At 40.3% G+C, this 26629-nt stretch overlaps 2 protein-coding genes across 3 annotated transcripts in view; one reads left to right on the top strand and one right to left on the bottom strand.

The window, feature by feature from the left end:
- The window catches only part of MMS22L (MMS22 like, DNA repair protein), a 101476-nt gene extending 92927 nt beyond the window's left edge, over positions 1-8549 (top strand). The window contains exons 22-25 of the mRNA XM_071547860.1: positions 1614-1780; positions 4257-4353; positions 5496-5663; positions 7883-8549. Of these exons, the coding sequence (XP_071403961.1) occupies positions 1614-1780; positions 4257-4353; positions 5496-5663; positions 7883-7964 (514 nt within the window). The 3' untranslated portion in view covers positions 7965-8549. The remainder of the gene's footprint in view (positions 1-1613; positions 1781-4256; positions 4354-5495; positions 5664-7882) is intronic.
- An 8194-nt stretch (positions 8550-16743) lies between these two features.
- The window catches only part of KLHL32 (kelch like family member 32), a 117122-nt gene continuing 107236 nt past the window's right edge, over positions 16744-26629 (bottom strand). For both annotated transcript variants that reach the window (XM_071547858.1, XM_071547859.1), the window contains exons 9-12: positions 23061-23119; positions 20479-20671; positions 19407-19501; positions 16744-17599 (exon numbers count right to left, since the gene is read on the bottom strand). In XM_071547858.1, the coding sequence (XP_071403959.1) occupies positions 17438-17599; positions 19407-19501; positions 20479-20671; positions 23061-23119 (509 nt within the window). In that variant the 3' untranslated portion in view covers positions 16744-17437. The remainder of the gene's footprint in view (positions 17600-19406; positions 19502-20478; positions 20672-23060; positions 23120-26629) is intronic.

Genomic DNA, 26629 nt, shown 5'->3' with positions numbered 1-26629 from the left:
TACATATTGATTAAAAAAATAATTTCAGAGTTGATCTTGGGTAAGTATAATAGGCAATTCTGTAAGTAAGGTCTGTATTATCACATATTAAGAGAGTGAATTAAGATTTCACAGTCTTAGTTCCGACATATTTTTAACTTATGGATACTCAAATTTCATCATCCTAATAAGTTATTTTTGAATGCGTGCATGCATGTGTGAACATTGAGATTGATAGCGGAAAGAAAGTTCTGAAGGTGTAATGGCACTTGGTGATTTTTAAGATGCGAAACATTTCTTAGTGATCTGGGAAGAATGTGTTAGAAGTGAGCAGCACTCTGATTTGCAAACTGTTGGGTGGTCAGGAGGCAGTCACTGGTTCTGTACACAAATAGGTACAGAGTTTGCTGGCCACTTTGCTGTGAGAAAGATAGTGAATATATTGCTGCTGCTCAGAGAAAATGGAACCACACCATCAGAAGGGTATTATCCTGGTCAGAGAGCTATGTCAGTAGAAGAGCACCCCAAAAAAATTAGTGGGAAATTTTCAGAGTAATTAATGGGGTAAAAGATTTTGGAGTTGCTAATATTAATGTAAGACCACATAATGTAAGAAATACAGAAGTAAAATTACAGCTTTCATTTACCTAGTCACACCAGTGCTCTGAAGCTGTGCAATGAAGTACCCAGAGCTCTGAAAGTCAGACTTCATTTGAAAGGTGTAGAAGTACCCCTGAGTTTTAACAAGGATGCTCGTTTTAATTGATGCATTGCTCAGTAAACATGCATGCCTTGAGTCGATAATAGTACCTAATACTAAATATCTAAAAAGCCTTTTTTGAAGGTTCTTTGAGTGCTCTTGCTGATCAATGAATAAATGCTGTGTTCTTTTCACCTGCGCTCTTTTGTCCTGAATACTTCAATTTAAATTTAGTGTCTTCAGATTTCATTAATTTCTGATGTCAAACCAACAGTAGTTCATATTCTTGTATTCTTTTGTGGAAAAATAACAAGTCAAGATGTTCAAATTGGAACATTCCCTGTGTGTGATGTTAAAATTTGCTTTTACTGCAGATCAACTTTTTATCTTTGGGCCACATTTTATAATCGAGATGATCATGTTAATTCTGACAGAGCAAAAGGCTGTCCCATCACAACATACTGTGGACAAAAATAAAATAACGGTAGCAGTATAACAGCAGAGCTCTTACCACAAGTTGGATTGCTAGTTTACAAAAGCACATAAAGCTAAATAACATAGTTGAGTAACAGCTGCATTATAGATGTTGTTTTCGGATCTTAGAATCTCGACTCCTTCATTTATTCAATTTTGAAGCTGCCTTTGTATTTTAACTTTTATAGTCACACTTGGCTTTTTAACTGTAATTATGATAGTTCTTATTTCTGACATCAATCTCAACAGAAGAGTCAGAAGGTATCACTGTCCTCTGACAAATTGGGAGTCGTTGCTAAGACTAAGACAAATAGAAGCCATTATTTGAGCCTAGATAAAGATAGAAATCTAAGTAATAGGCCTCCTGCTGAAATATTACAGTTATTTTTAGGTATATGGTGCTTGCATTGAATCGAAACAAACCCATATCATAGTATTCTGGTTTGCTTTGTCTTCTCAGTGAAAACTACATGCAGTTCAAAGGTAATGCTCCACCACCTCGCTTGGCCTCCGTTCTTGCTTTCATTCTCCAAGTACTTCAGAGAACCCAGAGCACTGAACTATGTGACATTGACTTAGGTCTTCCGTCTGTTTTGAAATGCATGGTATTGGTTAATGAGCCACAAGGTGAGCTGTTTGTTTGCTTTAAGTACATCTCTTCACGCCTGTAAGATGTTTGTACTGCTGAGCATCTTTCATCCCAGTATTTAAGTTTCTTAGCTGGGGTGAATAAGATCCTCTGGCCAGCTAAACTGAACAAGCTTTTATTTTACTTTTTTTTCCATTAACTGATCTGGGACTTCTGTCTATGAGGCAGAGAAATCCTACCTCATTTTGCTCTCTGTAGTAGGTTGACCCTGGGGCTAGATGCCAGGTACACACTAAAGCTGCTTTCTCCTTCCCGTCTACAACTGGACAGAGGAGAGGAAATACAACAAAGGATTCATGAGTTGAGATAAGAGCTGGGAGAGGTCACTTACCAATCACAGGCAAAACAGACTCAATGTGGGGATATGAATTAAATATATTACTTACAGGATCAGAGCAGAAGAGTGAGAAATAAAATAATCTTAAAACATCTTCCCCCCACCCCTCCTTCCTTCCAAGTTCTACCTCCTACCCCCAGCAGTGCAAGGGAGACAGGGAATTGGGGTTCCAGTCAGTTGTTTGTGCTGCTGCTCAGGGAGAGGGGTCCTTCCCCTGCTCCCCATGGGGTCCCTCCCATGGGAGACAGTCCTGCACAAACCCCTCCAATGTGAGTCCATCCCACAGGCGACAGTTCTTCAAAAACTGCTGCCACAGGTATTATTTTTCCACAGGAGTGCAGTCCTTCCTTCAGGTGCAGGATGTTCCAGTGTGGGTCACCCACAGAGGGCCACAAGTTCTGCCAGGAAAACCTGTTCCAGTGCGGGTTCCTCTCCCCACGGGTCAGCAGGTCCCTTCCAGGGCCCTGCTCCATCCTGGGCCTCCCACAGGGTCACAGCCTCCTCTGGGCATCCTCCCACTGTGATCTGTGCTCCACTATGGGCTGCAGGTGGATCTCTGCATCCCTGGTCCTCCATGGGCTGCAGGGGCACAGCTGCCTCACCGTGGTCTACACAACAGGCTGCAGGGGAACCTCAGCTTTGGCATCTGTAGCACCTCCTGCCCCTCCTTCTCCACTGACCTTGGCATTTACATTGTTGTTCACACGTTCTCACTCCACTCTTCTCTGGCTGCAATGTTCATCTTTCCCTTCTTAAATATGTTATCACAGAGCTGTTACTATCTCTCCTGACTGCCTCGGCCGTGGCCAGCGGCAGCTCCATCCTGGAACCAACTGGCATTAGCTCTGCGGGACATGGGGGAAGCTTCTGGCAGCTTCTCACAGAAGCCACCCCTGTAGGCCCCCTGCTACCAAAACCTGGCCATCGAAACCCAATACACTCTCTAATGAACTAATCAACTTCTCAGGAGTCTGATGAGCATTTTCTTTCTACCCATCCTTCCCATCTAATTTCCTTCAGACTTGGCAACTGTAGAAATTTTCACCTAAAGTTTTGCTACCAAATAAGACTGGTGTATGTTCTCCCTGTAGAGGTTTATAAATGGATTAAAAGTAGCATGTTGCTCTCTGAAGGCATCTTTGAGTCTTTTTTCTTTCATTATGTTTTGTTTCATAGCAAGAACTTCTTTATTTTAACTTTTTAAAAAATGAAGCACCCTCTTCAGTGCATCATTATATAAGGAATGTGTATAAGCTGCTAGTAGAGGCATTGAGCAAAATTGGGATTCACTTTTGACGACTTCTGGGAATTTTCTCTAATAAAGTACCTTTTGATTCTGCTCTATAACAGTTTCAAGGACAAGATGTGCTTAGGAAATTAGCTGAATCATCACACAGCTTTCTTCTCTCTTTGGCCTTCACAGCCATATCTGCTGGAAGCTGAGAGTGCCCACCTTGCAGTGGGCTGGGAATTAGAATAAGCTGAAAGTCCTGTGCTACTGTAGCCACCAGCTCACTGCCTGCCTGGACAAGGCTCTGCCATAACCTTCTAGAAAAGTCCTTGCAGCCCAGTTCCACCTTTATAAAGGAAGAGCTGTATCTTGCAACTTGAGTATTTATTTGGAAACAATTATTAAGGAAATAGTGAGCAGTTGTTTGTTTTCTCTTAAAAAACAAGTTAGGTTGGATTTCAGAGCAATATCCACCATTGAAAGTACAGTGTAGATCTATTTAAGCAGAATATAATGCTATGATTACCTTTCTTTTAAATTAAATAGGAATGATTAAACAATATAAGCAGAACTTATATTTAAATATTTAAATGAAATCTCTTTCCACTAAGTGTGTATTTCTTTCCTTTGACTCAAAATGACCCTAGTGTACATAAAAATCTGTATGTTTATAGGATAATAGTGGTGAAAATAAGACTTTTGCATAAATCTGTGACTCATTCTGTTCTTTATAGCCAATCTAACTGCTTTCACAGTAATTTCATTTGCATCAAAGTAAGATGAAACCTTTTTTTTTCTCATTTAAAAATTTTAGTCTTCATGAAAGACATTCTCCAGATGGTCAGTTTAAGAGCTCTGTGTGAATCTTGTGATTTTTCTTTTACAGTTAAAAAAATATCTACAGACATTGTACAGAACATGGTGGAAGGCTGCCAAGCAGGGTCAGGAGGAGAACATGCTACCAAGCTGACTTCTGTATTTAGGTAACCAGAAAATATGCCAATTGGCAGCGAAGCTACTGCAAGCCAATTGACAGCAAACATGTTTTTTTTAAAATAACTATCCCTAACATACTGCATTGTTGCTTGTTTATGGTATTGGTACTGGTTTTTTACACAGCTTGGCCAAAAAGCCAGAGTAAAAAACAGAAGAGAGTCACATACCTGCCTTCTCATGGATGAGATACTGTTTTGAAAGGTTTACAGTAAGGAGGTGTGTTGCTGCTGCAATGGGAAAAATCTCTCAGGAATGCTGATGGTCAGTGTTAGGTGCTGTGAAAGATGTGGGTGCCTAATTTGAAGGGCATATAATGGAGATCAAATCTTCATATAGCAAGCTTAGCTTTTGTGCTTGATTTTGTGACAATGATAGATTATTATAATGTAAATTATGCTTATTCCATTCCCATGCAAATGAATCCTGTTTCTCACATAGATACAGTAGAACTGCATGCCCTGACACCCAAAGACACTTCGCAACCCTTAAGCACTGCTGCTGTATTGGGTCAGATCTAGATGAAAGCTCCACAGAGAGTCTCTGAAATAAGAATGGATGTTTGTGGGCATGCCAGTCAGTACCTAATATGTCACTTTCATGGGATGTGTCATCCCTAGTGTGTTATTTCTGATTTGAATGTAATCTGTGATCTTCCCTCGGGAAGGCAAATGGGTGTGCTTCCATCACATGGTCTACCCCACTGAAGATCCAGTGGAACCTTATAAGAAATGCCAATGTTGTTTCTGCATATTAGAACTCTTGTTTTGTTAGTATTTTTTCTGACTATTATTATAAATTATTATTATTATTAATTAAACTATAAATACATGTTTTAGTTTTGCATTCAGACACATTTACAATGTAAAATACTCTGGAACAAGTCAGCCCTGGTAACAGCAGCAGAATCTGCCAATTTGCTTGAAAATAAATAATGTGGAATTTTAAGCATTAGGCTTCAAAAGCATAGCTTCATTTAAAGAAAGTATTCCAGACAGTGTATTCCAGTGTAACAATATGAAAATTGCCATGCAGCCAGATTGCTTGTTCTGATTAGACTCTTCAGTTGTTTTTGCCGTGTTCCCTGCATCTAGTTTTGACCCTGCATTAAATGCCTCTGTGTCCCCCTCAGGCAGTTTATCCAGGACTATACTGCCGTCTATGATCACCGGGTTTTCAGCATACTAGAAACGGTGGCAGTCTTGGATCAGATGTTAGTTACCAGCCTGATTCCCACAATCACACAGTCTCTGAAGGATTCAGAGTACAAACAAGGTCTTGGAAGAAATGCTGCACAGAGGTTTGATTTTTATTTAATATTTTCTTTTGACAATGAGCAGTAGAGGTTTATTCTCTTGAAAAAAAGCAGTTTTAAGAGCACAGATGCTCAAAAATGAGGGGGTTTTTAAAGGGTGTTCAGTCAGAAATCTCCCTTAACCCAAGGCTTTTGTGGTTTTAAGCTATCTGTATTTGCAAAATATTTCCAGAGATATTTTGATACTAGGGTCCACAGATGCCAGCAGAGTTTATGTGAAGCCAGGTTGCCTCTGCTCACTACACTGTATGCTGCAAAATAGAACAAAGAATTCCTGCCCCAATGATTTTTCCTTTCAGTCCCTGTTTTAAAGAACATATATAGAATTATAGTATATTCAATTATGATCTGAGATGCTTGGAAAAGAAATACCCATATCTTCACTTCAGGAGTTCTCTCATAATCTAAACATAGAAGAGTTGTGGGTGTCCAGAAAAGGCTGGCTCCAACAGGCACAGCAGACTCACACTTCCTCCGTTTGCCCCCCAAGAACTTAGGACAGAAATATTTGACTTGTGAATCCATCTGGCGTTAGGAGGAAATGGCACATGAGGGGAGCAGCTTTGCACAGTCTCTGAGTGTGGATGCAGCACAGAACTTTCAGCATCTATACATATAATGTTACAATACTCCAGGACGCTCTGCCTAGTGCAGCACCCAAGCCAAAAGGGCTCCTCCTGTTAGTACTGGAAGGCTGCCCTTGACTATCAGTGTGGTCTGGGCCAGGAACTGGCCCCAGTGTTTGCATTAGTGCACATCCTGGGACAGTCAAAGTCATGCCTCACCCTGGGTCGGTTTGAGGCATGTGATGGAAGGGACTGGGCTATAAAAAGTCCAAAATACAGAGTTGTGTGAGAATGTAACTCATGAGACACTAAAGGGTAGTCACAAGCATTAATCTTCCATTTAATGAAAAATATATTTAACTACTTTGTAATTGTATTATTCACTTTTTATTATCCCCTACCAACAAATACCTTTGTGTTTAAGACAGTTCACCCAGGGTCAGCTGGGTGTGTACCATCATATGCAGGATTTCATCCTACTTGCTTTCCTACCTGCTTTTCATCCTTTGATAATGTGTTCATAGCCAGGGGGTTTTTGTTGTTAAATACTGTTAATCATGGGAAAATTCATCCCATTATCTACAAAATACTGAAAGAAAGCAAACATGCTTGGAGATTACTGAAGAGCTACATTTCTTTTCAGCCTCATCACTTCAACCATATATATTATCTAATCTGTTGCCAATGTTTTGTATTAATAATTTGTATTTATAATGTGCTCCATTACCCAGCAGTCTCAGATGATCCATAAGCATTTTATTGTAAGACCACTAATACCTGATTTTTTCTCTTCAGTCCTGGCCAGTAAATAACATTATATTAACACATTCTGTGCAATTACTGTAGATGTTAAAGTGCAAACCCAGATAGATATAAAAGAAGTTGCATTAGTTGCTTATAGTGGTGATGTCCAGTGTTGTTATTTCAAGGAAACTAGTACGAAAACTTCAGTTTTGTTTGCTCAGGTTGATATTTCATGACAAAACCAGATAATTAGAAAAGACCTGAATGTCAGAGGCAGTACTTTAACAATAATTACATTGTCTAGGTTGGAGAGTATTAGAATGAACTTAAGGTGAAAAGTCTCATCAACACATATGCACTCTTCTGGAAAATCCACTTGAGTGACAGTTCCCTTCTGAATTTCAGGTTTATTTTAAAACAGTCGTTGTCCTTGGTTGAGGATGATGGTCTAAATCTGTGTTAGTGCCAGCCTGCACCCTTAGTGCCAGTGGCTCACATCACTGTGCTGTGGTGTGAGTCACAGAAATTTCTTAGGCAGAAATGAGAGAGCAAACATGATGAAGTCTGAATGCTAATCTCGTCTAAGCCTTGGAAACTCCGTGTTTTAAAATGAAGAATTTCTATTTCACAGCAGTTTACTAAACAAGTAGACTTCTAAGCATCTTCACTACACTTCTAGCCATAACCAATGCAATTCTTATCCTTACTGCAGTCTGGCCATGCTAAGAAATGACATCAAACAAAACAATTGAAAAGGTGGGGGGAAGTTCCCATCTTTTAGTATCCCGGTATGTAAACAATGAGTTTGGGAACTATGTGCTTTTACTCCTAGGATGTGTGAGACTGTTTAAGTAACATGTTACTTTATTTTTTGTTTTGTTTTTTTCTCAACAGAGAAGCCTATAAAAGACTCTTATCTTACCTCGCAGAAGCTGGACAAAATGAGATACAAAAACTGGAAAATGAGACAGATTAGCAGTGTGCTTGTGATTAATTCTTTCCTCTTGGATGTTGTGACACTGTCAATACCTAAAGCTATACTCTACGACACTAGACAAATTCTTTATCTTACAATGGAAATACATTTATCAATTTTGTGGTTGTTTTTTCCCCCAATTTATGTATTAATTTCTGTGGTATTTTAATATTGTCATGCATCTGAAAATTAATATACTGATGGACAGCAATTGAAGATACAGTTAATTTATTACATATTTAGATGTCTATATGAAGAGACCCTGAATAGCAACATACAAGACAGGATTTCAAAGAATTAATTTCACAACTGAGTTTCCCATTGAGACCTGTCTCTTTTAATGGTGTACTTTTGAAAATCTTATTCAGTCTATTCTTGAGAATATCTTAACTTTGTACTTTCTAATTTATTATTTTACTAGAATGAGAAAAACCTGTGCTCATTAGTACTCAACTTGTTGAATGCAGTGTATTCACTAGGAGTTGTGCCAATATGATGGACCTAGTGTTAAGAGACAGCTTGTGTTTATCTTGCACAGAATGTATATAGCTGCCTTAACCTTCCACCTATATTAAAACATTTTACACTGGAATCTGAATGACTTAAATGTCTCTGTTGTCTTTGTGGGCAATACAAGGAAAAGGATGTCTGTTCTCTACCTTTTCACTACTATGTTGTTAAAATTAACCCATACTTTCCAGGGATCCTATGGACTTCTAAGTAGTCATGTCACTGTGAGAGAAAGACAGAACAGACTTCTACTGAAAATAGTCATCATTTGATCATAGGCTAGTAATTATTCCTATTGGCCTGAAAAGTTGGATCTTTCAAATACTTCACTGTCTTATGGGTCTTTCCAGAGCAGATCTAGCTCTGTAACTTTTTCTACATTTTTTTTCTAAAGTTTTCGGAGAACTTTCATTAATGGCTGTGGTGTCCACATTTTTCACTTCCCTCAATAATCAGTATTTCTGAAACTACTTAGGACTTTGGGAGTAGTAAGGTTGCCCTTAATGGCAACACTGGTGAACAGGCTCTTTCTTTTGAAGTTATTCACATTTTAACTTTACAGTGTTAAGGGGAAGCAAAGATTATTTTTGTGTCTAATAGCTCCATAAAATCCCTAAAATCTTGTTCAGAGCAGCTCCTCTTTCGTCACAGTGATCTTATCAAGTTGAACTAGGTAATCTTCTTGCTTAAATGGGCTACAGGTACTTCAGATAATGCAGTAACTAAAAGCCTCTTTAGGCTACTTAATAGCACAGACCATAGAGGTTCTTTTCATTATGAAAGTGACTTATTGAACTTGCATTGTAGCTTCTTGTAAGCTTCTATACCTGGGAGAAGTTTCATTCATCTCAGGAGGATTGTGCTTCTAAAATACCTTAAAAGAAAAAAACAAACAACAAAAAAACCCCTCAATCCAACCAAACAAAAAAACCCCAAACCCACCCCACTCCAAGAGACATCTCATTAAAATTTGTCCTACCACCCAGTAGATTACAGAACAAATTTCTTACTGTAGTATTACTTCTTGAATGTAAAAACTGACTTTTAAAGGATAGAGCAGATATTATAACAAAGCATTTAATGATGTGTTTGGTAGGTTGTTAAAGACATATTTAATACAATCTGTAGTGGTTGAAAGTTTCTGAAAAAGCAACAGGGCTTTATGTAAATGTGCAGCAGCTCCTGGTGCATAGGAAACTAATTTAAGCAGTTTGGAAATTATCATTCTTCTCTGTCACAAAGTTAATGTGAACGGAAATACTGCATTTTGCATCATATTCATCAACCACTGCCAAATGGGCAATCTGGTTTGGTCTATTTATTTGGTATGGACATTTGCAGATGTGACTGATAGTTCCAATAATATTAATGAGAGGAAGGCTTTCAGAGTGCTAATCTAGGCTGACTTACCAAGCATACACCAAAACAACAGTCCAAAACTAGTTAGGAGGAAAGAAAATGCTGATTCTAAATAGAATATAGAAAAAAACTTGAAAACTAAAAGAACTTATATAGTATGTCTTATTTGATGCTGTCTGTATGAAAGCTGCTTAAGACAATGAACATTATTTAAATTAAACCTTTCTGTAATATTTTACAAATGAGCAGTTTGGTTTAAAAACTAAAAGAGGGTAGATTCAGACTGCATATAAGGAAGAAATTTTTTATGATGAGGGTGGTGAAACACTGGAACAGTTGCCCAGGCTGGTGGTAGATGCCCCATCCTTGTGAACAGTGAAGGTCAGGTTGGATAAGGTTCTAAGCAACCTGATCCTGCTTATTGCAGGGGGGTTGGACTAGATGACCTTTAAAGGATCCTGCCAACGTAAATCACTTTATGATTTACAGATCTTGTTGATATATTTGCTTGAACAGTCAAACATTACCCATCAAGAACAACCCATCTTACTACTACAGCTGGACACCGCTGCAATTCTTCTTCTACCATCTCATCCAGGCTTCTATGTCCTCTTGCAGTCTTAGAGCAACAGCATTCCACAACCTACTGGGGTCCTTCCTTCATTCTCTTCTTTTCAGCTGGCACCCACACAAGCTGCTGCAGAAGGCAATTGCTTACCATCAGCCTGTTGTCTCACAGAAGTGTCCATTATTAACAAAGGGCCGAAAGGCAAACCAGTGTTGGGTGCAAGACAGTGTGTTAGAGACTTCAGTGGTCACAGTTAGAGTCAGATCTAATGTGCCAAAGCCACATGCTGCAGGTGAGCAGGCTGATTGTACTAACAGGTAACCACTCCAGACAGCTTTGTGTTGCCACAATTTTGGTCTGAAGTATCACCATGAAGTGACAGTCTGATTTCTGTTTTTATAGACTCTTCCTTTGGCCTGTGTTTTGGTAGCACTAGGGCAGCATTTTACTCTTGGGATGGCAAGGGTCTCATACAGTATGTTGTTTAAAAATAACACTGCTTGCAAGGATGGACATTTACTGCAGTTGTAAATTCTGCAACTGATGGTGAAAAGATGCTGAAAATAACGTTGTAGCTAGAGTACCTAGTTTAGAGAAATTTCATAATTCAAACCCTTCTGTATAATGAAAAGTTGGTGGTATTCAGCCATTTTGGATGTTGTGGTTTAACCCTAGCCCAGCAGCCAAGCAACAGCTCATGCCCCCACCAGTGGGACTGGGGAGTGAATCAGAATGGTTAAAGGTAGAAAACTTGCAGATTGAGATAAAAGATTGACTAATAGGGAAAGCAGAAGCCGTGCACACAACCAGAGCAAAACAACAAATCAGTTCAGTGCTTCCCTATGGCCAGGCAGGTGTTCAGCCATCTCCAGGAGAGCAGGACCCCATCACACCTAATGGATACTTGGGAAGACAAACACCATCACTACAAATGTCCCCCCTACTTCATATACTGAGCATAATGTCATATAGTATGGAATATGACTTTGGTCATTTAGGGTCATCTGTCCCAGCTGTGTCTCCTCCCAACCTCCCATGCATTCCCAGTTTCCTTACCAGCATGGCAATATGAGAAGCAGAAAACACCTTGGCTCTGTGTATGCCCTGCTCATCAGTAACAAAAACATAATTATATTATCAACCCTGCATTCAGGACAAATTAACTCTACCCCAGCCAAAATTAACCGAAATCTTAATTACTTGCAACTATGGGATCACCGGCAGTGGAGTTCTAACAAAATATTTGATTTCAGTAAGCATTTTCCCCCCCAGGCCTGGTGTGCGTTCTGTGACCAGTGTCTTCTTTCATTTAGAAATGCTAATAATGCTGACAGGAGACCTGTCTGAAGGACAGGGGGCATGAGCTTTGCAAGCATTTCCTATGCTGATCTTGTTGGCCAGAGGACTGTTCCAGGATGTAAAGGGACTACTACACCCTTTCTTTCTGCAGTGTATAGAACTGAAATCTGAACAGACAGTATTTAATTTTTATATTTTCCCTACTCCAGAATTCAGGATACCAATCACCTCTGACCCATTATCATCCTTGTGATCTGAAACAGATGTCCAGCATATGATGAACAATGACAGGCAGAGGGAAGTCTGGCTTAACTTACCTTTAGTAACCTTAAAATGCTAACAAAAAAAAGACACCTTCTGTTCAGAATTCACATGCAGCTTCCATTAGTCCCACAAAGTTGTACCTCTATTTTATAAGAATTTCCCATTTGTTACTGTTATTAAAGAGCAGGAACACAGTAATTTAAATTACTCCTTGCTTTCATTTTCAATGACCAAAAAAAAAAAAATAGAGGGGGAGAAGGCACTTGTTTCAATGAAATAGCTTCTGAAATAGAAAAATTCACACCTTTTATGCTGGAATAGGGCAGCAGACCTATGGAAAGAATAAGATTCTGCATATCTGTTGTAATTGCACGGAAGAGGAGCTGCCAATAGCATACACTGGTTGGCCATTTAAGGAACTTATCATGATAACTGCCCATTTAATACAATATATTTCCATCAGGAAACAGAAAAGAGGTTTTATTGCACTCTCATTTTCCTTCTCTCAGTAGCTTTTGAAAATTGTGTATGCAATGGGTATTTTCAATTTAATCATATTTTAGAATTTCTAACTTTTACTTAAAACTCAAATTCAGTGTAATCAGCCCATCTGTTAGCAATGGTTATAAAATTATGTTGAGGATTAAAAATCTGATGCAGTGTCAATATGTCCTAGCATAATTAGGCTTGTTTTATGATGAATGACTAGGATATGGGTTTTGTCTTCTCGAGCAGCTTTAAAACAGTAAACCTTTTGCAGGCTTAATGTGTGATGTGTAAAGGTATGTACAGAACAACAAAAAAAAATCATAAAAACTCAGACCATGTATTCATAGATGGTGTATCTTTACAGACTTTTGGAAATGCCAGCAGAGTAATTCCACATCATAATCAAATCCACTGCATTTTTCAGTCCTTCAAACATCCATCTATCTTGGATCTACCCTCCTCCTTGTAGAATAACACCAAAATAGGCATTAAAAATGCAAGTTTAAATTTATCATTTGTTTTAGAAAGGCTCAGCATGACCTGCATAGGCACTGGTAAAATTAGCACAGCATTTACTTACATGAATTGAGGGTATTGCTAAAAATACTTACTCTCTTCTTCTTGAAGCATTGCAACATTAATGTTTTAAGCATTTCAACTCTGGCATTACTGTGCAACAGCTATATCTAATCATCTCTATTGGAAAACCATTCTTTATGTGGACACTTTTTATCCCTTTGTAACATGTCCTTGGGGGGGGGAAAATGCATTTTGCAAAAATAAAACTACATAAGCCCTTTATATGGTGTCTGTGCTGAACTTCCTGCAGTCTTCTTCCCCTACAAACTCTGCCTGCAGATGAAGTGTTTTAACCTTGCCCTCTTAATTTATTCTACATTCTAATTTGCAATAAACAGATGCCGCCTCTTTTCGCACTTGTTTCCACATTGTTCCACATTCTGCCTGTGTTGTTTCTGCATGTGTGACTATTCAATTATCTATTTCTCCATGATTCTGCAACTGATGTACTGAATGTCTGTACAGGTCAGGGGGAGGGTAACTGGGGAAGGCAAAACTTAAAGGAAAAAGAGTTACAAAAGTTTTAGCTATTCTGAGTCAGGTGAACCTCGCGACTTAAACGGTGGGGCCAGTTCTGCGCACGCTGAGCCTCACCTAAAATCCACTGCGCAGGCTGGAAGGGCACACCCACGTGGGGACAGCCCTTCCCAAATCTTCGTTCACGAAGCAGAGCCACACACACACACACAAACTTTGCCCAAAAGCTGCTAAATTAAGAAGAAAGTCATAAGCCACAACTAGAAATGCATGGATTACAAAGACATTAGTGCACAGAAACAGAATTGCTGCACACTAGTTCATAACATGTGAGTGTGTCTTTGGTCTGGGTGTGAAATGCTCAAGAGAGGGGCAGAAGGGGCTGTTGGTGCTGCTGCGTGTCGAAATTGGGTATTTTCTGGATAAAAACCACAAAGCTGCTGATTCCTTTATGGTTATTTATAGCTAAGAAGAACTGATAAGGTATTCTAGGACTCAAAGGTTAAATATGCTGTATAAAGGATAGAATATTACTCGTTATGGGAGTGGCCCAAAAGAGACAATCAGAGAACAGCTCTTCAGTACAGCTCTCAAGACTTTGTGGCTCAAAAGTGTTAGTTGCAGATTTAAGTAGCTTTAATGTGTAGATCTAAGAAATTCAGGGCACAGAATTGCACTGTCTTCCAAATTGGGCAGTTAGTAACTGCCGCTCTATTATTCACTTGTAAGGACACCTTCTCTTCAGCACTGTGAATTCAGACTGGTTGCAACCTGCCCCATGACCTTGTGAACCAGCCAAGCATGGAAATACTCTTATTCTGGGACAACTTTAAGGCTCTGTGGGCAAACTGAGCTAAATTGCATTTCAGAGGTATGCACCAAAACTCGTGGGCTGGACAGGGACAAAGGCTAGGTTCAGAGTTGTATGTTTGCCAAAAATGGTACAAAATTTAGAATGTCAGAGGCAGATATGGAGCTCATGCACAGGAGCCTCCAACTGTGGCAGTTTCAGAAGCCAGAGACACTCAGTGGAAAGATGGCAAAGTGAGGACAGGGTGACTCAGAATCTTCACCTCACTGGGCAGCCTTTGCCGGCAGGAGTCCTGCACAGCTGCAGGTAGCAGGCGAAGCCATCCTTGCTCTCCCACCCCCACTCCTCCCCAGCTGAGACTCCTCAGCCACAGCAGGGTAATCTGTCTGCACTTGCATCCACACCATTCTCTTTTCTTACCTGGCAATGAATAACTGGGTTTTGCTCACCTGGTAAGGGCTATATGGCTTCAGGTGCAGCAAAGCACCCCCCGCTCTGTCCTGTAGATCCTGCAAGAAAAGCAAAAGTACCCAGATAGGAAAGTGTGACACAAAACCTTAGAGGCTAAGAGGGACTTCCCTTTAATCAGCAGAACCTGATGATTAAGAGCCAAAGCAGAATCCTGACACTAACAGGAGCATATGTGCTGTCCTGAGGCTCTGTGGCAGAGGAACCCTTAACTGGTATAATGCAATTGCACAGCTGTTTAAAACTGCTATTCACAGCACAGACAATTGGTGGTAACAACCGGTGCAGTAAAAGCGTCTAAAGGGCAGAACAAACATGACAAATACCTTTCTTGCCTTTCAGACAGGGAATCAAGAGGCACATGCTGCTTTGCATAAGGAAGCTGCCCCACTCTGCTTCTCAAACGCAGGTCACTGTTGCCGCTTTCTGCTGCCACTCATCAGTCGGCCACATTCATCGTAATCCCTTCCCATGTTCTCTAGAAGCAGCAGTTCGGAAATTATTCCATAGCTACAGCTATGGTAAGCTATGAGACCTAGGAATAAAAGCCTCTAAGCTAAGTTCAGGCATACAAATCATACTTTGCAGTATTGTCCAAAGGTGCACTGGGCTTCGCAAAGGCTGAGAAATTAATCCTCCCACCACCTGCCAAACAGGAAGTATATGTCAGTTCTGCTCCCGGAGCAAAAGCTGATCACCCACTTGGTGTGGTACCTCCAGGATGAGGCTCAAAGCCCCTGCACACACCTTTTGATTATTTTAGCTGCCCCCCGGTTGAGAATGAGACATGTAATATGTTTGTGTCCCTGAAAGCCACACATAAGTTGTTCAAATACTTGCTGGGCTTGGGCCCTGCAGCCCACACAGGAAAATATTTCGAAACTGCAAGTGGCCTGTTGGGAGAGCTGTCCCTTGCATGCAGATTTCCAGGAGATCAAACAAATTAAAATAAGAAACTAAAATACATCTTGATGTTCAGCCTATATAGATCCCATGCAGTATAGACAAAAGTACTGCCTGGATGTAGACTTGCTTTGTGCACAGAGGAAGGCAATGTTAGCAACTCAAGTCAGTGCACCAGGAAGAGACTCTGCAGTTGCAGCTCTGCTCTAGGCAATGAGAGTGAGAAAGCTCAGCAAGAAAACACATAAAACATTCCAACCTGATAAGCACTGGAAAAGGAAAGGTGATGTTCTCTGAGTACACTGCCCAGCAGGAGACTGAAATGGTGATAGAATTACCTCCCTGTAATCAGACCCTTAAAAGTTAAAAGATGCATTTGACTGAAAACCCTGCTCACTGAACAAAGTCAAACCTGGTCCTGCCCAGCAGGCATGGGCTACTGCCACAGCATATTCTGCACAGGGCATTTGCAGAAGCATCAGTAGGAATTTGATAGGACTGCTCAGACAGCACAGTGGCAGGGAGCTGATCAGCAGGTAAACCAGAGAAGTGCAGAGTACCCATGAATAAGAAAGAGAGGAAGATTTAATTACATGCTTGGTTAATATTTGTAAACATTGAATTTTTTGTTAGATATGTAAATAAAACACAGAAATAAGAGACAGGGACTGCAGAGCCAAGCAAAGCTAAAATATATCAGGTTGAAGTATTTTGTGAGCTGGCATATGCCTGGAGAATGAAATGGAGACACACTATATAAACTGAAAGAATAAATAAATAAATATTGACATTGTTCTACACTTGTTAGCCTCTGGAGACCAATGATTTGTGGGACCATATGTTGGACAAAATGAGACTGTTCATTGATAATTGTAAATGTGCTGACCCCTTGCAAACTGGATATTAAAAATATTAACTAAATGGCACATTTTAATTATACAGTAAGGAGGCTGATCTCCACCATTAAGACTGCAGCTGTCAGGAAGAACCGATCATATGACAGAAGGTAACATTTATTTGATAGTAGACCTTGGTAAATGACATCCCAAACAATCTATAGATTCTCAGACAAACAAATTCAGTTCAGACTTGAGTTTGACCATAAGGCTTTAGTATCCTTCTCTTTCAGCTGAGACAATTTTTATCTGTTCCTCATATCCTATAGGGCTTCTTTGTTTTTTTGGTTTGTTTTAATCTGTTTTGAAGTATTTAAATTTCAAATGAAGTATTATTAAATGAGAAACTGTAAATGATGGAGCTCAGAATTGGAAGTCAACACATTTGTTATTCTTTTTGCCAAAGGTATTGAGCAAGTTGCATAATTACCAAAGTATGATATCGTCTTTATCAACATAAACAGCTTTCTATCATCTTTGAAAGCGCCATTGGTGAACAACTGAACATGAGGACTCTAAAGGAGAGCAGCCCAGGAGGAGCTGAGAGCATCCACAATGTCTTACGAAGTTGCATAAGGAAATGAAGTAGACACATAGCAAGTAGTCACCAGCAGAAACGCCAAATGCTCACATGTATGTGCTTCTGTATCTGAGGCAGAGGAGAGAAACTGCAGACAGTCTTAGTAGCTTCCTTCCTGCCTATTGTGATCTGACTTTAAGACAAATGCATGATGGTAAAGCAGCAGTCCATGTGGTTTGATTCTTCTCACTGATCCAGAGAAACTCTTCTACACACAGAGTTTGATGTTTTCCACCTCCACTTCTGATCTTGTGAAGTGCAAGGAATGTCTCACATTGTGCCGATCCTGTGGTGTGGCACTTGCAGAGTCTGAAGGTTGGGACATGTGAAATAAGGAGCTGGAAGAAAGCACGCGGCTATTCCATTGGATGCGAAGGGGAGCGTAGGCCCATAGAATACCTCTTCCTTCCCCTCCTTGCTAACATCCAGCACCTGCAGATGAAAGCATACAAAATATTTCAGCATCACAGAAGAAGACTGTAAAAAATTTGCTGGCACACACCACACATATGTACTATTAGTCCCCACAGAAAGGTAGTTTCAGATAATTTTTAGATTGTTTTTATTGATCTGATGATTCATTTGCTGTCCTTATCATCCAAACCAAAACTGAGTGCTCAGGTACTCAGCAACAAACAGTGACATTGGATCCTGCTTCCTGGCAGCAACGTGTAGCCATGCAAGTGGGTTACTCTGCACAGAAGGGCTCCTGCTGGCACAGAGCATGAATCATTTGTCAGCTTTGGTGGTATAAAAGCAGCACGGAAGCTCTATAGAAGATGGAGATGCCAAATAAATGACTGACTTAAAGAAAGGTACATGCAAAAAGTGGATTTTATTTTCTTCCAAAGGAAAGAGCAACCTCAGTTTTCCTCAATTCAAAGATAAAAGGGCTAGTAATGCTGGTTAAAGCCAGGCACTCTGCCAACAGCTGAGAAGGGACAGCACACACGCTGCCAAATCACTCATTATACTTCTTTTCCTTTTGATGTGGGGATTGCGTCAGGCAGACTGCCAGTTCACAACTAGTTTGGGGATGTGGACAAATGTCCACTTAACATAGCAAGATCCCAGGATCATTTTCACTTGTCGCTAAGCCGCATATAAACCCAGGTACAATACTGTAAAGTACCTGTGGATTATAAATGAGCCCACTGGTGGAGTACAGCCACCACCTCTATACTGTGCTATTACTCCATCTATAGCACTGTATATCAGCTAGTGTTATTGACGCCAGTTTGAATGATTTTTTTCCAACGAATTGTTAGGTATGGTATCCAGTAACATAGTAAAATGCATTTATACTATGAACAGAACACAGTTTTAACTGTTTATCTTGCATGACATACTCTTTACAAACTCATGCTAGTAAGTGTTCATTGTCAGATCAGTGGCTCAGCATCCTAATGCATTTCTTTCTTATGCTAAGCCTTATTTGTAGTCTTATGGGACACTTTGGAAGTGAAATCCTAAACCCCAAAAAGTTGGAAGCTAATGAAAATATTGTTTATCAGCAAAAGTGCAGAAACTGAGACACAAACAAGAGTTTCTGTAACTGCCCTGCTGGTCACATGGCATGGCTGTGATGCAGAACTGCTTCATTCGGAAACCTGCAGAAAGATAAGAATTCCTAATTTCTGGACAGGAATACCTGAAAGCCATGGATCTGTGGGTGAGCTGCTCTTATACAAGATGGAATGCAGAACAGTTTGTTGGACAACCTCCTGCCCACAGCAGGAATCAAGTTCCACTGAAGTTTAAAAGCAGTAAGCACTAGGGCAGGTTGCAGGCTGACTGGACTTGGTCAATGAACAACTCATTAACTCTGGCTGCCCTTCAGAAACACAACTTGGAAAGAAAAGAAATTAAATCACAAGGCAGGCTGAAAAATTCTTAGCCCATGCCCTGTCATGCATTTCTGCAACCCTTTTTCTTTTGAACTTGACTGTGTAACCTGTGAATATATACACATTATTTTATCAAAACCTTGCCAAAGGAAAGACAACTCAATCCTGGTTTACTGGAATATCTCAGAGGAATTGCATCTATTGACTCATCTGGAAGTATTTTTAATATCCATGGTATTTCCTCTCTCTGTTTATGCAGGTTCACTAGCTGCATAAGAAATATCCTTAATCTCTTCACTTCACATGTATTTTCCTTTTTTAATAACTGCTGTGCAAAACTTATCCATGCAAAATTATTGGAAAACACTTTAAAAGAAGCATAAATCACTCACCTGGATACATGCCAAAGGCTCATTTGTCCAAATCGAATAGCCACCAACTAAATATATTCTACCGTTGTGAACAGCAACTCCAGACTCATTTTGACCTAGAGCAAAAAAGGAAATAGAAACCACTTTCAGTGCTTAATTAACCCTTTTAACACCAGATGTTGGAGTTCTGTAATAGGATGCAAATGCATCTGGCAGTAACTTGACTTTCAGAATTCACAACATGTCAGAGCGAAGGTGAAGCGTGAGGGCTGCTCCTTGCTCTCCATAGGAGCTCCATGCAGTGCTGCCCAGAGACCCCCCAGATGAGCAATAGTGTGGCTGTGCAGGGACCATCTGCTCTTTTCCCAGTGGCAGGAATTTGCGTATATATGTTTCACAGGTGACAGGCACAGTCCCCACCTGCCTCTCAGCTACTACCAGACACAAACATCCAAACAAACATTGCAGCTGAGAGCAATGAGTGCGCCTCATGTGCTGCCCATACCTGTTCGCCCCCAGGTACAAGTATGGTGAAAATGGCAGAAGCTGCTGCACAAGTTCATCCCCATAGGTCTCCTGAATAAGTTTGGAAGTTTTGAAGGATAAATACAGCCTTAGAAAAATCTGCACTACAGAGTGCAACAGGCACATTTATTGCTAGTTGGACAGACATGAAAAAAAGGTTTAGATGGCTTCTTAGGGTGAAGGTTATGGAACAACCCTCCCAGCTGTGGAAAGGCAGCTATCTCACATCATTTAGTAGGACAGGTCCTTTTCTGCAAAGCTACTCTTGGTGCTACTCTACAAATGTGTCACATGTCTGTCTTGTAGCCCTGTCAGAAGGTTGAGGGAGGTGATTCTGCCCCTCTGCTCTGGTGAGACCCCACCTGGAGTGCTGCATCCACAAAGGTTTTGTAGACCATTGAATGCCAGAATTGTAATCAAAAGTGTCTTGTTGGCTGATGACAGCCCATAAATCAGAAGGAATTGCAGCAAAGTCATGGTGTTCCACATACTAAAGGCATCTAAAGGGAAAAGAATTGCTGTTTCAGTTCAGTAGTAGCAAGTTTCCCTTTTGTTGTGCAATACTCACCTGTCAACATGTTGAAGCTGCAACGCGTCCACTGGTCAGTGTCTATGCTGTAGGAGTCTATGTGCCGGACCAGGATCCGATCATTGTTGTAGTCAAGATCATTCCCACCTAACACATAAAGTTTCCTTTGGACAGCAGCCATGGAGTGATACACTCTCCTCTGCAACATTGGGCTACGGCTTAACCACTTATTCTGGAAAGAGAGAGAACTTGTCTCAGCACTGCTCAAAGACAGACCTGTATTAGTAGTACAATAAGCAGAAGCACATTACTCATGTTCTTCTTACCCTTGGTCAAGAATCATAAGTGTCTTCCTCATATGTTAGATGTGTGTTGTTTAGAACTCTGACTAGACATACTGGACTTTCAACATGTGGTTTACAGTTCTCACATTTAAATTCATTAATTCAATAGTATTTCCTGCTCTGTATTTTTTCTGTCTAGATTATCAGGTTTCAAAAGTCTTTTTTTTTTTAACTTACAACTCAGTAAGAAATGCTCCTTAAACCAGATTATTAGGTGTCTGTTTTGTATACAGTGCTAAAATTATCTCTACCAATGAGCTCTGTTATGAGAGAAGACAGATTCTTCTACCTTTCATTATTTAGAAGCTTATTTGATCTTATCCTTGGGGAATGAAGCAACAGGGAAAAATAATTTCCCAAAGAATCTTCTCAAATGATTCATGTATTTGGTTTAATGTTAACCCTTTATTTGTGGGAACTTACAAAGTAACATCCTTTTGCATATTTTTCTCACTCATTAACAATATTCAAGAATTCTGCCTGTTATGGGGACAGGCAAGAAGACATGGAAGATGAGGGATTAAAACAGAGGATTTTAAACCTAAGAAAACAATTGCTCCCGCTACCGCTACACTTACCAAATCAAACAACTTGGCAACAGATGAGATTAATTTAAGTAGAGGAAGTTAAAATCTGTGAGGAAATTCATTGCGATACATGTGCTAACACTTGCAGTAACTCAAGGGCCTCTAAAACTTCTGCCTTTTAACCTCCACAATATATAGCTATACATTTCAATGTGTAATAGTTGAATATTAGGCATTAATGTTTGCATTAGTAGTCCAGTCTCTTAACACCAGACTATAGACACCATCTGCTTTGCAAAGCCTGCCTGCATCCCCTGATTATATCTTTAGCTTCCTCCACTGCAGTGCCTGCCAGGTGAGCTGCAAAGCGCAGCAAAGGCAAAGCAGCAGAGGGGCCTGGTGGGGTCATTTCTAATAAGCCGGTGTGTGAATACTAATCAGTGGTGGGGAGGCAGAGGTCACCCCAGCAGGCTTGTTGGCAGGTAGCTGTGTGCTCTGTGGCAGATGGCAGGCATTATCGACTCGCCACAAAGGCCTCGCGCAGAAGCAAGCGCTGGTGCTGAATGATAGAGTTATTGAGATTCTGTGCGAGATGCAAGCAGATGTGATGGTTTCCAGTACCCACCGTAAACAATATGCCAGCAGAATTTTTAAAAAGAGCTCGTGTGTACAAACATGAAGCGGACCTCGTCTGAAGAATGCAAGTGCACAATTCTTCTGTAACTCTTTGTGTGCCAGCCTGGGCTTCTCCCTGGCGACACAGCATGCTAAAGTAGCCCTGCCACTGGTATTTTGGGGCGAAAGATACACAGTAGAGACACAGTATCTAAATACATGTGCCCCTCATAAGCAAAATAAGATTGCTCCCTGTAATTACTACTTGGATTTAGGACAGACAGTATTTGAGCAATCAGTGCATAAAACTGCATCCCAAAAAAAAAGAGGCAGATGTGTCATTATCTTCTTTCTGCTTCAGGCCCCGTATGTGCTATGCTTTATAAAGTCAATGGGAACCACATAGAAGTATCTTCTGTCACAATTTGGTTCCAAATACACTAATCAAAACCCCTATCCTACAATCAGAAAAGTCAATATTCTTCCATGTGGGTGTAAATCAGGCTATGCAACTCTGATTGCAAGCTTAGGACTTTTAATTCCTAATACAAGCAAGAGGGCATAACCATACCCTAACCCTCTGAAGTGGTTACCAAGCCATGCTAACCTAATCAAAACACATACATAATGTATGAAATAATCCCTAAAAGATATTTTAGGTGCTTGGGTAATGAAATGATAGGCACCCTTGCAGGCAGCGGACTAAGTCACAGCCAGGTAGTACAGTTCTCAAAATATACAGGAAACAAAAAGGTTCATATATGCAATTCAAAGCAGAAATGCCAATGACACGGATTGGTTTTGGGACACTGACTTTGAGTCTACGTTGCCCAGGGCTGCTGGGTTACAAAAAAAAAAATGAACAAGCAAAATAAATACTGACAAATGCAGGGGATTTAAAGCACATTTCTGTATTTAATCTAAGATGGTTCTAATGCCTACAGGCTTAAAAAACATAATAAGTTGTCAGGGTCTTCATTACTCCATTGAATTCGCACATCAGTACACACTGAATTTAAAACACCACTAAATCAAATGGTCAGTGCTTTTAGCTTTACAAAATCATTGTATGTGTTTGCCAGTAGACCTGTTTGAAATAAAACATTTGAGAAAAACATACAACAAAGATACCCACCTGCTTAGGATCATAGACCATGAGCCTGTTTTGATACTGTGCAGTATTTGTTACTCCTCCTATGAAAGAGTTTATACAAGTTACATTTTTTTTCATATAAGCAAAACCAGGACCAAGATCAGGTACAGCAAAACAACCAATTCCAGAGCTCATTTGCTGACATAATTACATTACATACCACCACTTCTGCTTACGTTCCACTGCACTTTTTAATCTGATTACAAGGTAATAAGTAGCCCTATTTGTCAAATGTATAAAAACACAAAATAGCAACAAGAAACAACCTACACACACTTCCTTTGTAAAGCTAATTCTATGGGCTAAAAATGAGATAAAAATTCATCTGTTTTTAAATGACTGTGCATTCAGCCTTGTCCAAGACACAAAGATAAAACCCATCCCTATTCCAAGGAGAGTGCAGGGTGTGACAATTTAAAAGAGAAGGAGGAGGTAGGCTTGCATCAAAGAGAATGAAGAGGTCAGAGAGAAGCTCTGCCTAACCAGGAGTATGACGTGGGATACCACCAGCAGCTGGAAAGCATGGTGCAAACCTGTGCAGCTGGGCTCACCCATATATTTGAAAGAGATCCTGTATTTATTTTGTATTATAGAGAGAATATCTCCTGGCTTACTTGTGCACTTAGGTTGGAAGGTTCCTCCATAGCGACAGAAACAGCGCTAGCACTTACTTTTCAATAAAAGTCAGAAAACAAGGTACAAAGCACCCCGGAAAAACTCAGAATAGAGCCTGACCCAAGCAGATGCTGCAAACCAACTATTTACCTCAACACAGTAAACAGATGTTTAATGCCCAATCATCCTGTTCTCCATGGCTTTTAAATGCCAACTCTCACCGAGAAAACATGGAAAACTTCTTCAGTGTCAAGTCTGTAATCTTACCTGTGCAAACACGGTTCTTGAGTGTGCTCAAGCCTCCTGGGAAAACGGTGTCACTGCAGCACTGCCACAGGTCCCAGTAACCCTTTGGCACCATCCTGGGCCCACGGGAAGATGGGACCAGAACTACAGCCTGCAAGCTGCACCTCATCATCATCCTACCAAGAAGTCTGGGCAGAACTAGGGCATGTCAGTGGCCATACACCAGTGAGACAACCTTTTCATACTAGTGTTAATGGTGTATGCCAACAGTGGACAAAATCCACAGCAATGAGAGGAAGAAATTTTGTCTGTCATTACGTTTGTTGATGCTCGTCATTTTGTGAGGACATACCCTGTTTCAGCCAGTGACTTTCATTCCTGCTAGCTGAGCTATGGCCCACTCCCACTAAGGCTGCTGGTTTTTTTTTCCTTTGGTCTCCAAGCTCCATGCTGGGGAATGCTCATTTTGCCAGCTTCCAGCTTCAGCTAGGGCACTGTTTTGGTACAGAGCCATACCATGATTTTGAAGCAACTTCCTCACCTCTCACATGTCACTTTAGGCTGCAGGTTGGGACTGGTATGCACTGAAGTTAAACCAGAAGATCTGCTCCAGATGTGCACCAGCTGTGCTCTAGTTCTTAATGGTACTGTAAGGATGTGAAATAATAACTGGTCTTTTAGATGGCTTTGTACCATCTGAGTACTAGGAACATTTGGGCAAGAGGACCAGAACAAATATAGTCCAAAGCAAAAAATGTGAAGAGTACATGGAGTAAATACAGAGAACTCAGCACCGAAGTTTGGTCCTAATCTGCTCCTACTGGTTTGAGCTACTAGCTAACATAGAACTACACTCTGATCATTCCAAATAACTTGAGTGAGGCCAAGAATCTGATGAATGGATAGCAGAAACTACAGAAGTAACTATTTTAGAGTCTTATCTTCAGCTGCAGTGGCAGGGAGAAATAACGCTGTTACTTGCATGCATCTCTGCAGGCACCAGCCCATGCTGGGCCCAACACATGGAAAGCAACACAGACTCCCAGCTCAGTGACACTTCCAGGCTGGGAGATAGCTGGAATGAGATGTAGTCTTTCCAAACCATTTCCATCACACTGTGCCGCACCCTGCCCATCACAGCACCTGTGAAATGCACACACAAGGGCAGGCACTGGAAAGCAATGACTGCTCCAATGTCTAATCTCACAATCTGTTATTTGTTGTGCAGCCTTCACAGTCCTAGTGGCCGTCAGCCACATGCACAAACCCATCTTTTCTAATATCTGTTTTGTAATTTGATTTTCTTGTACATATAGTTATTTTCACTCCCAGCATAATGTTTAAAATGAGATGTCAGATTAGCATTTTGAAAAATAAAAATCATAGTTATTTGCATGATTACCTCCAGAATGCTAAACTACTGAAGACACAATGCTGGGTCATATATTTCCATTCCAAAAGGACACCTTAATCTGGGGGGAAAAATGTGAAGGAAGAAAAGAAAGAAGGGTGTTGCTTCCTTGTAAAATAATCAAATAAGCAAAATTATTTGCTTCTGTTCACAAAGAGCCCCTCACATCAAGTACACAGCTTACATCTTTTCCCCTGCAATATTGCTCATCTCTGGTGTCTTATCATTACATTCCCTTCACATACTGCTCTTCACTTTTAGATTAATCTGCCAAAATGAGATGCTAAGGATTTGCATACAGATTTGACTACACAAAAATAGATCTGGAATTAATAACAGTCTCTATATGTTTTAATTTCTTCTAGACTGGAGTACCCTTGCCTCCAGCAGTATTCTTGGCTTTGAAAGTCATCAAGCTGATTTGTCTGCTCTTAGGTTATGATGCCACATGCTGCTACACTGTCCCCTGCAATCAAAGTGCTCACAGAGATAGATTCCATGCCTTCCCCCTAACAAGTATATTTTATAGATTGGCAGTTTTGATCTCCCCTCCCCAGGGGGATAATCTGCATCTTAACAGGTTTCTATAGATACATCTGTCATTAAATATGCCATCTTATATCTGCATCAATTTTCAAACTCTAGTTCTTCCTAACTTTGAAGTACTGTAGCAAAAGTTTAATTTTTTCTGCCAAAATTCAGATTTAACAAGTCTGCAATGTCCTCTTGAACTATTTTTTTAAAAATACTTCAGGCATCTGAGAAAGGGCAAAGGAACAGCAATATGTCTCTTAAAAAATAGGAAAATGAGGGGAAAAAAGTTTAAATGGTACTAAAAATAATACATACTTTCTCAGAAAAAAAATGGTGTAATTCTGAGAGAATTTCTCAAACTTCTCTGCTGTGTTTTCTATGAGGAAAGGGGAGGATAGAAAGAGAGGCATTGTGACAACACAAAGTATTTAAAAATACAAACCATGCTAAAATTTGATGTCAAGCAGAAACAGCTAATGTGGTGGTAACGCAGCATTAAGAGAAAAAAAAGTCTGCCTCGGTAAATGACAAAATATTTACAGTGTGGTCAGTGCTTGCTGGGTTTATAAGAGTGATGGTTACACCACTTTGACATGAGTAACTCGTTTTGGGGACTCCAGTTCCTGGGAGGCAAGAAGCACCCCCAGGACAAGTCTGTGTCTTGCTCTTACAGACATGAGCACAGCCTCACAGGAAGCTCATCACCCAAAGTGTGGGCTTACAATGCTTTCACACTGCCACAGTC

The sequence above is a fragment of the Pithys albifrons genome, chromosome 2 (genome assembly GCF_047495875.1).
Source record: "Pithys albifrons albifrons isolate INPA30051 chromosome 2, PitAlb_v1, whole genome shotgun sequence".
In the NCBI taxonomy this organism is placed as follows: Eukaryota; Metazoa; Chordata; class Aves; order Passeriformes; family Thamnophilidae; genus Pithys; species Pithys albifrons.
The sequence above is the reverse complement of the archived record's forward strand: the minus strand, read 5'-3'. Positions and strand labels throughout refer to the sequence as shown.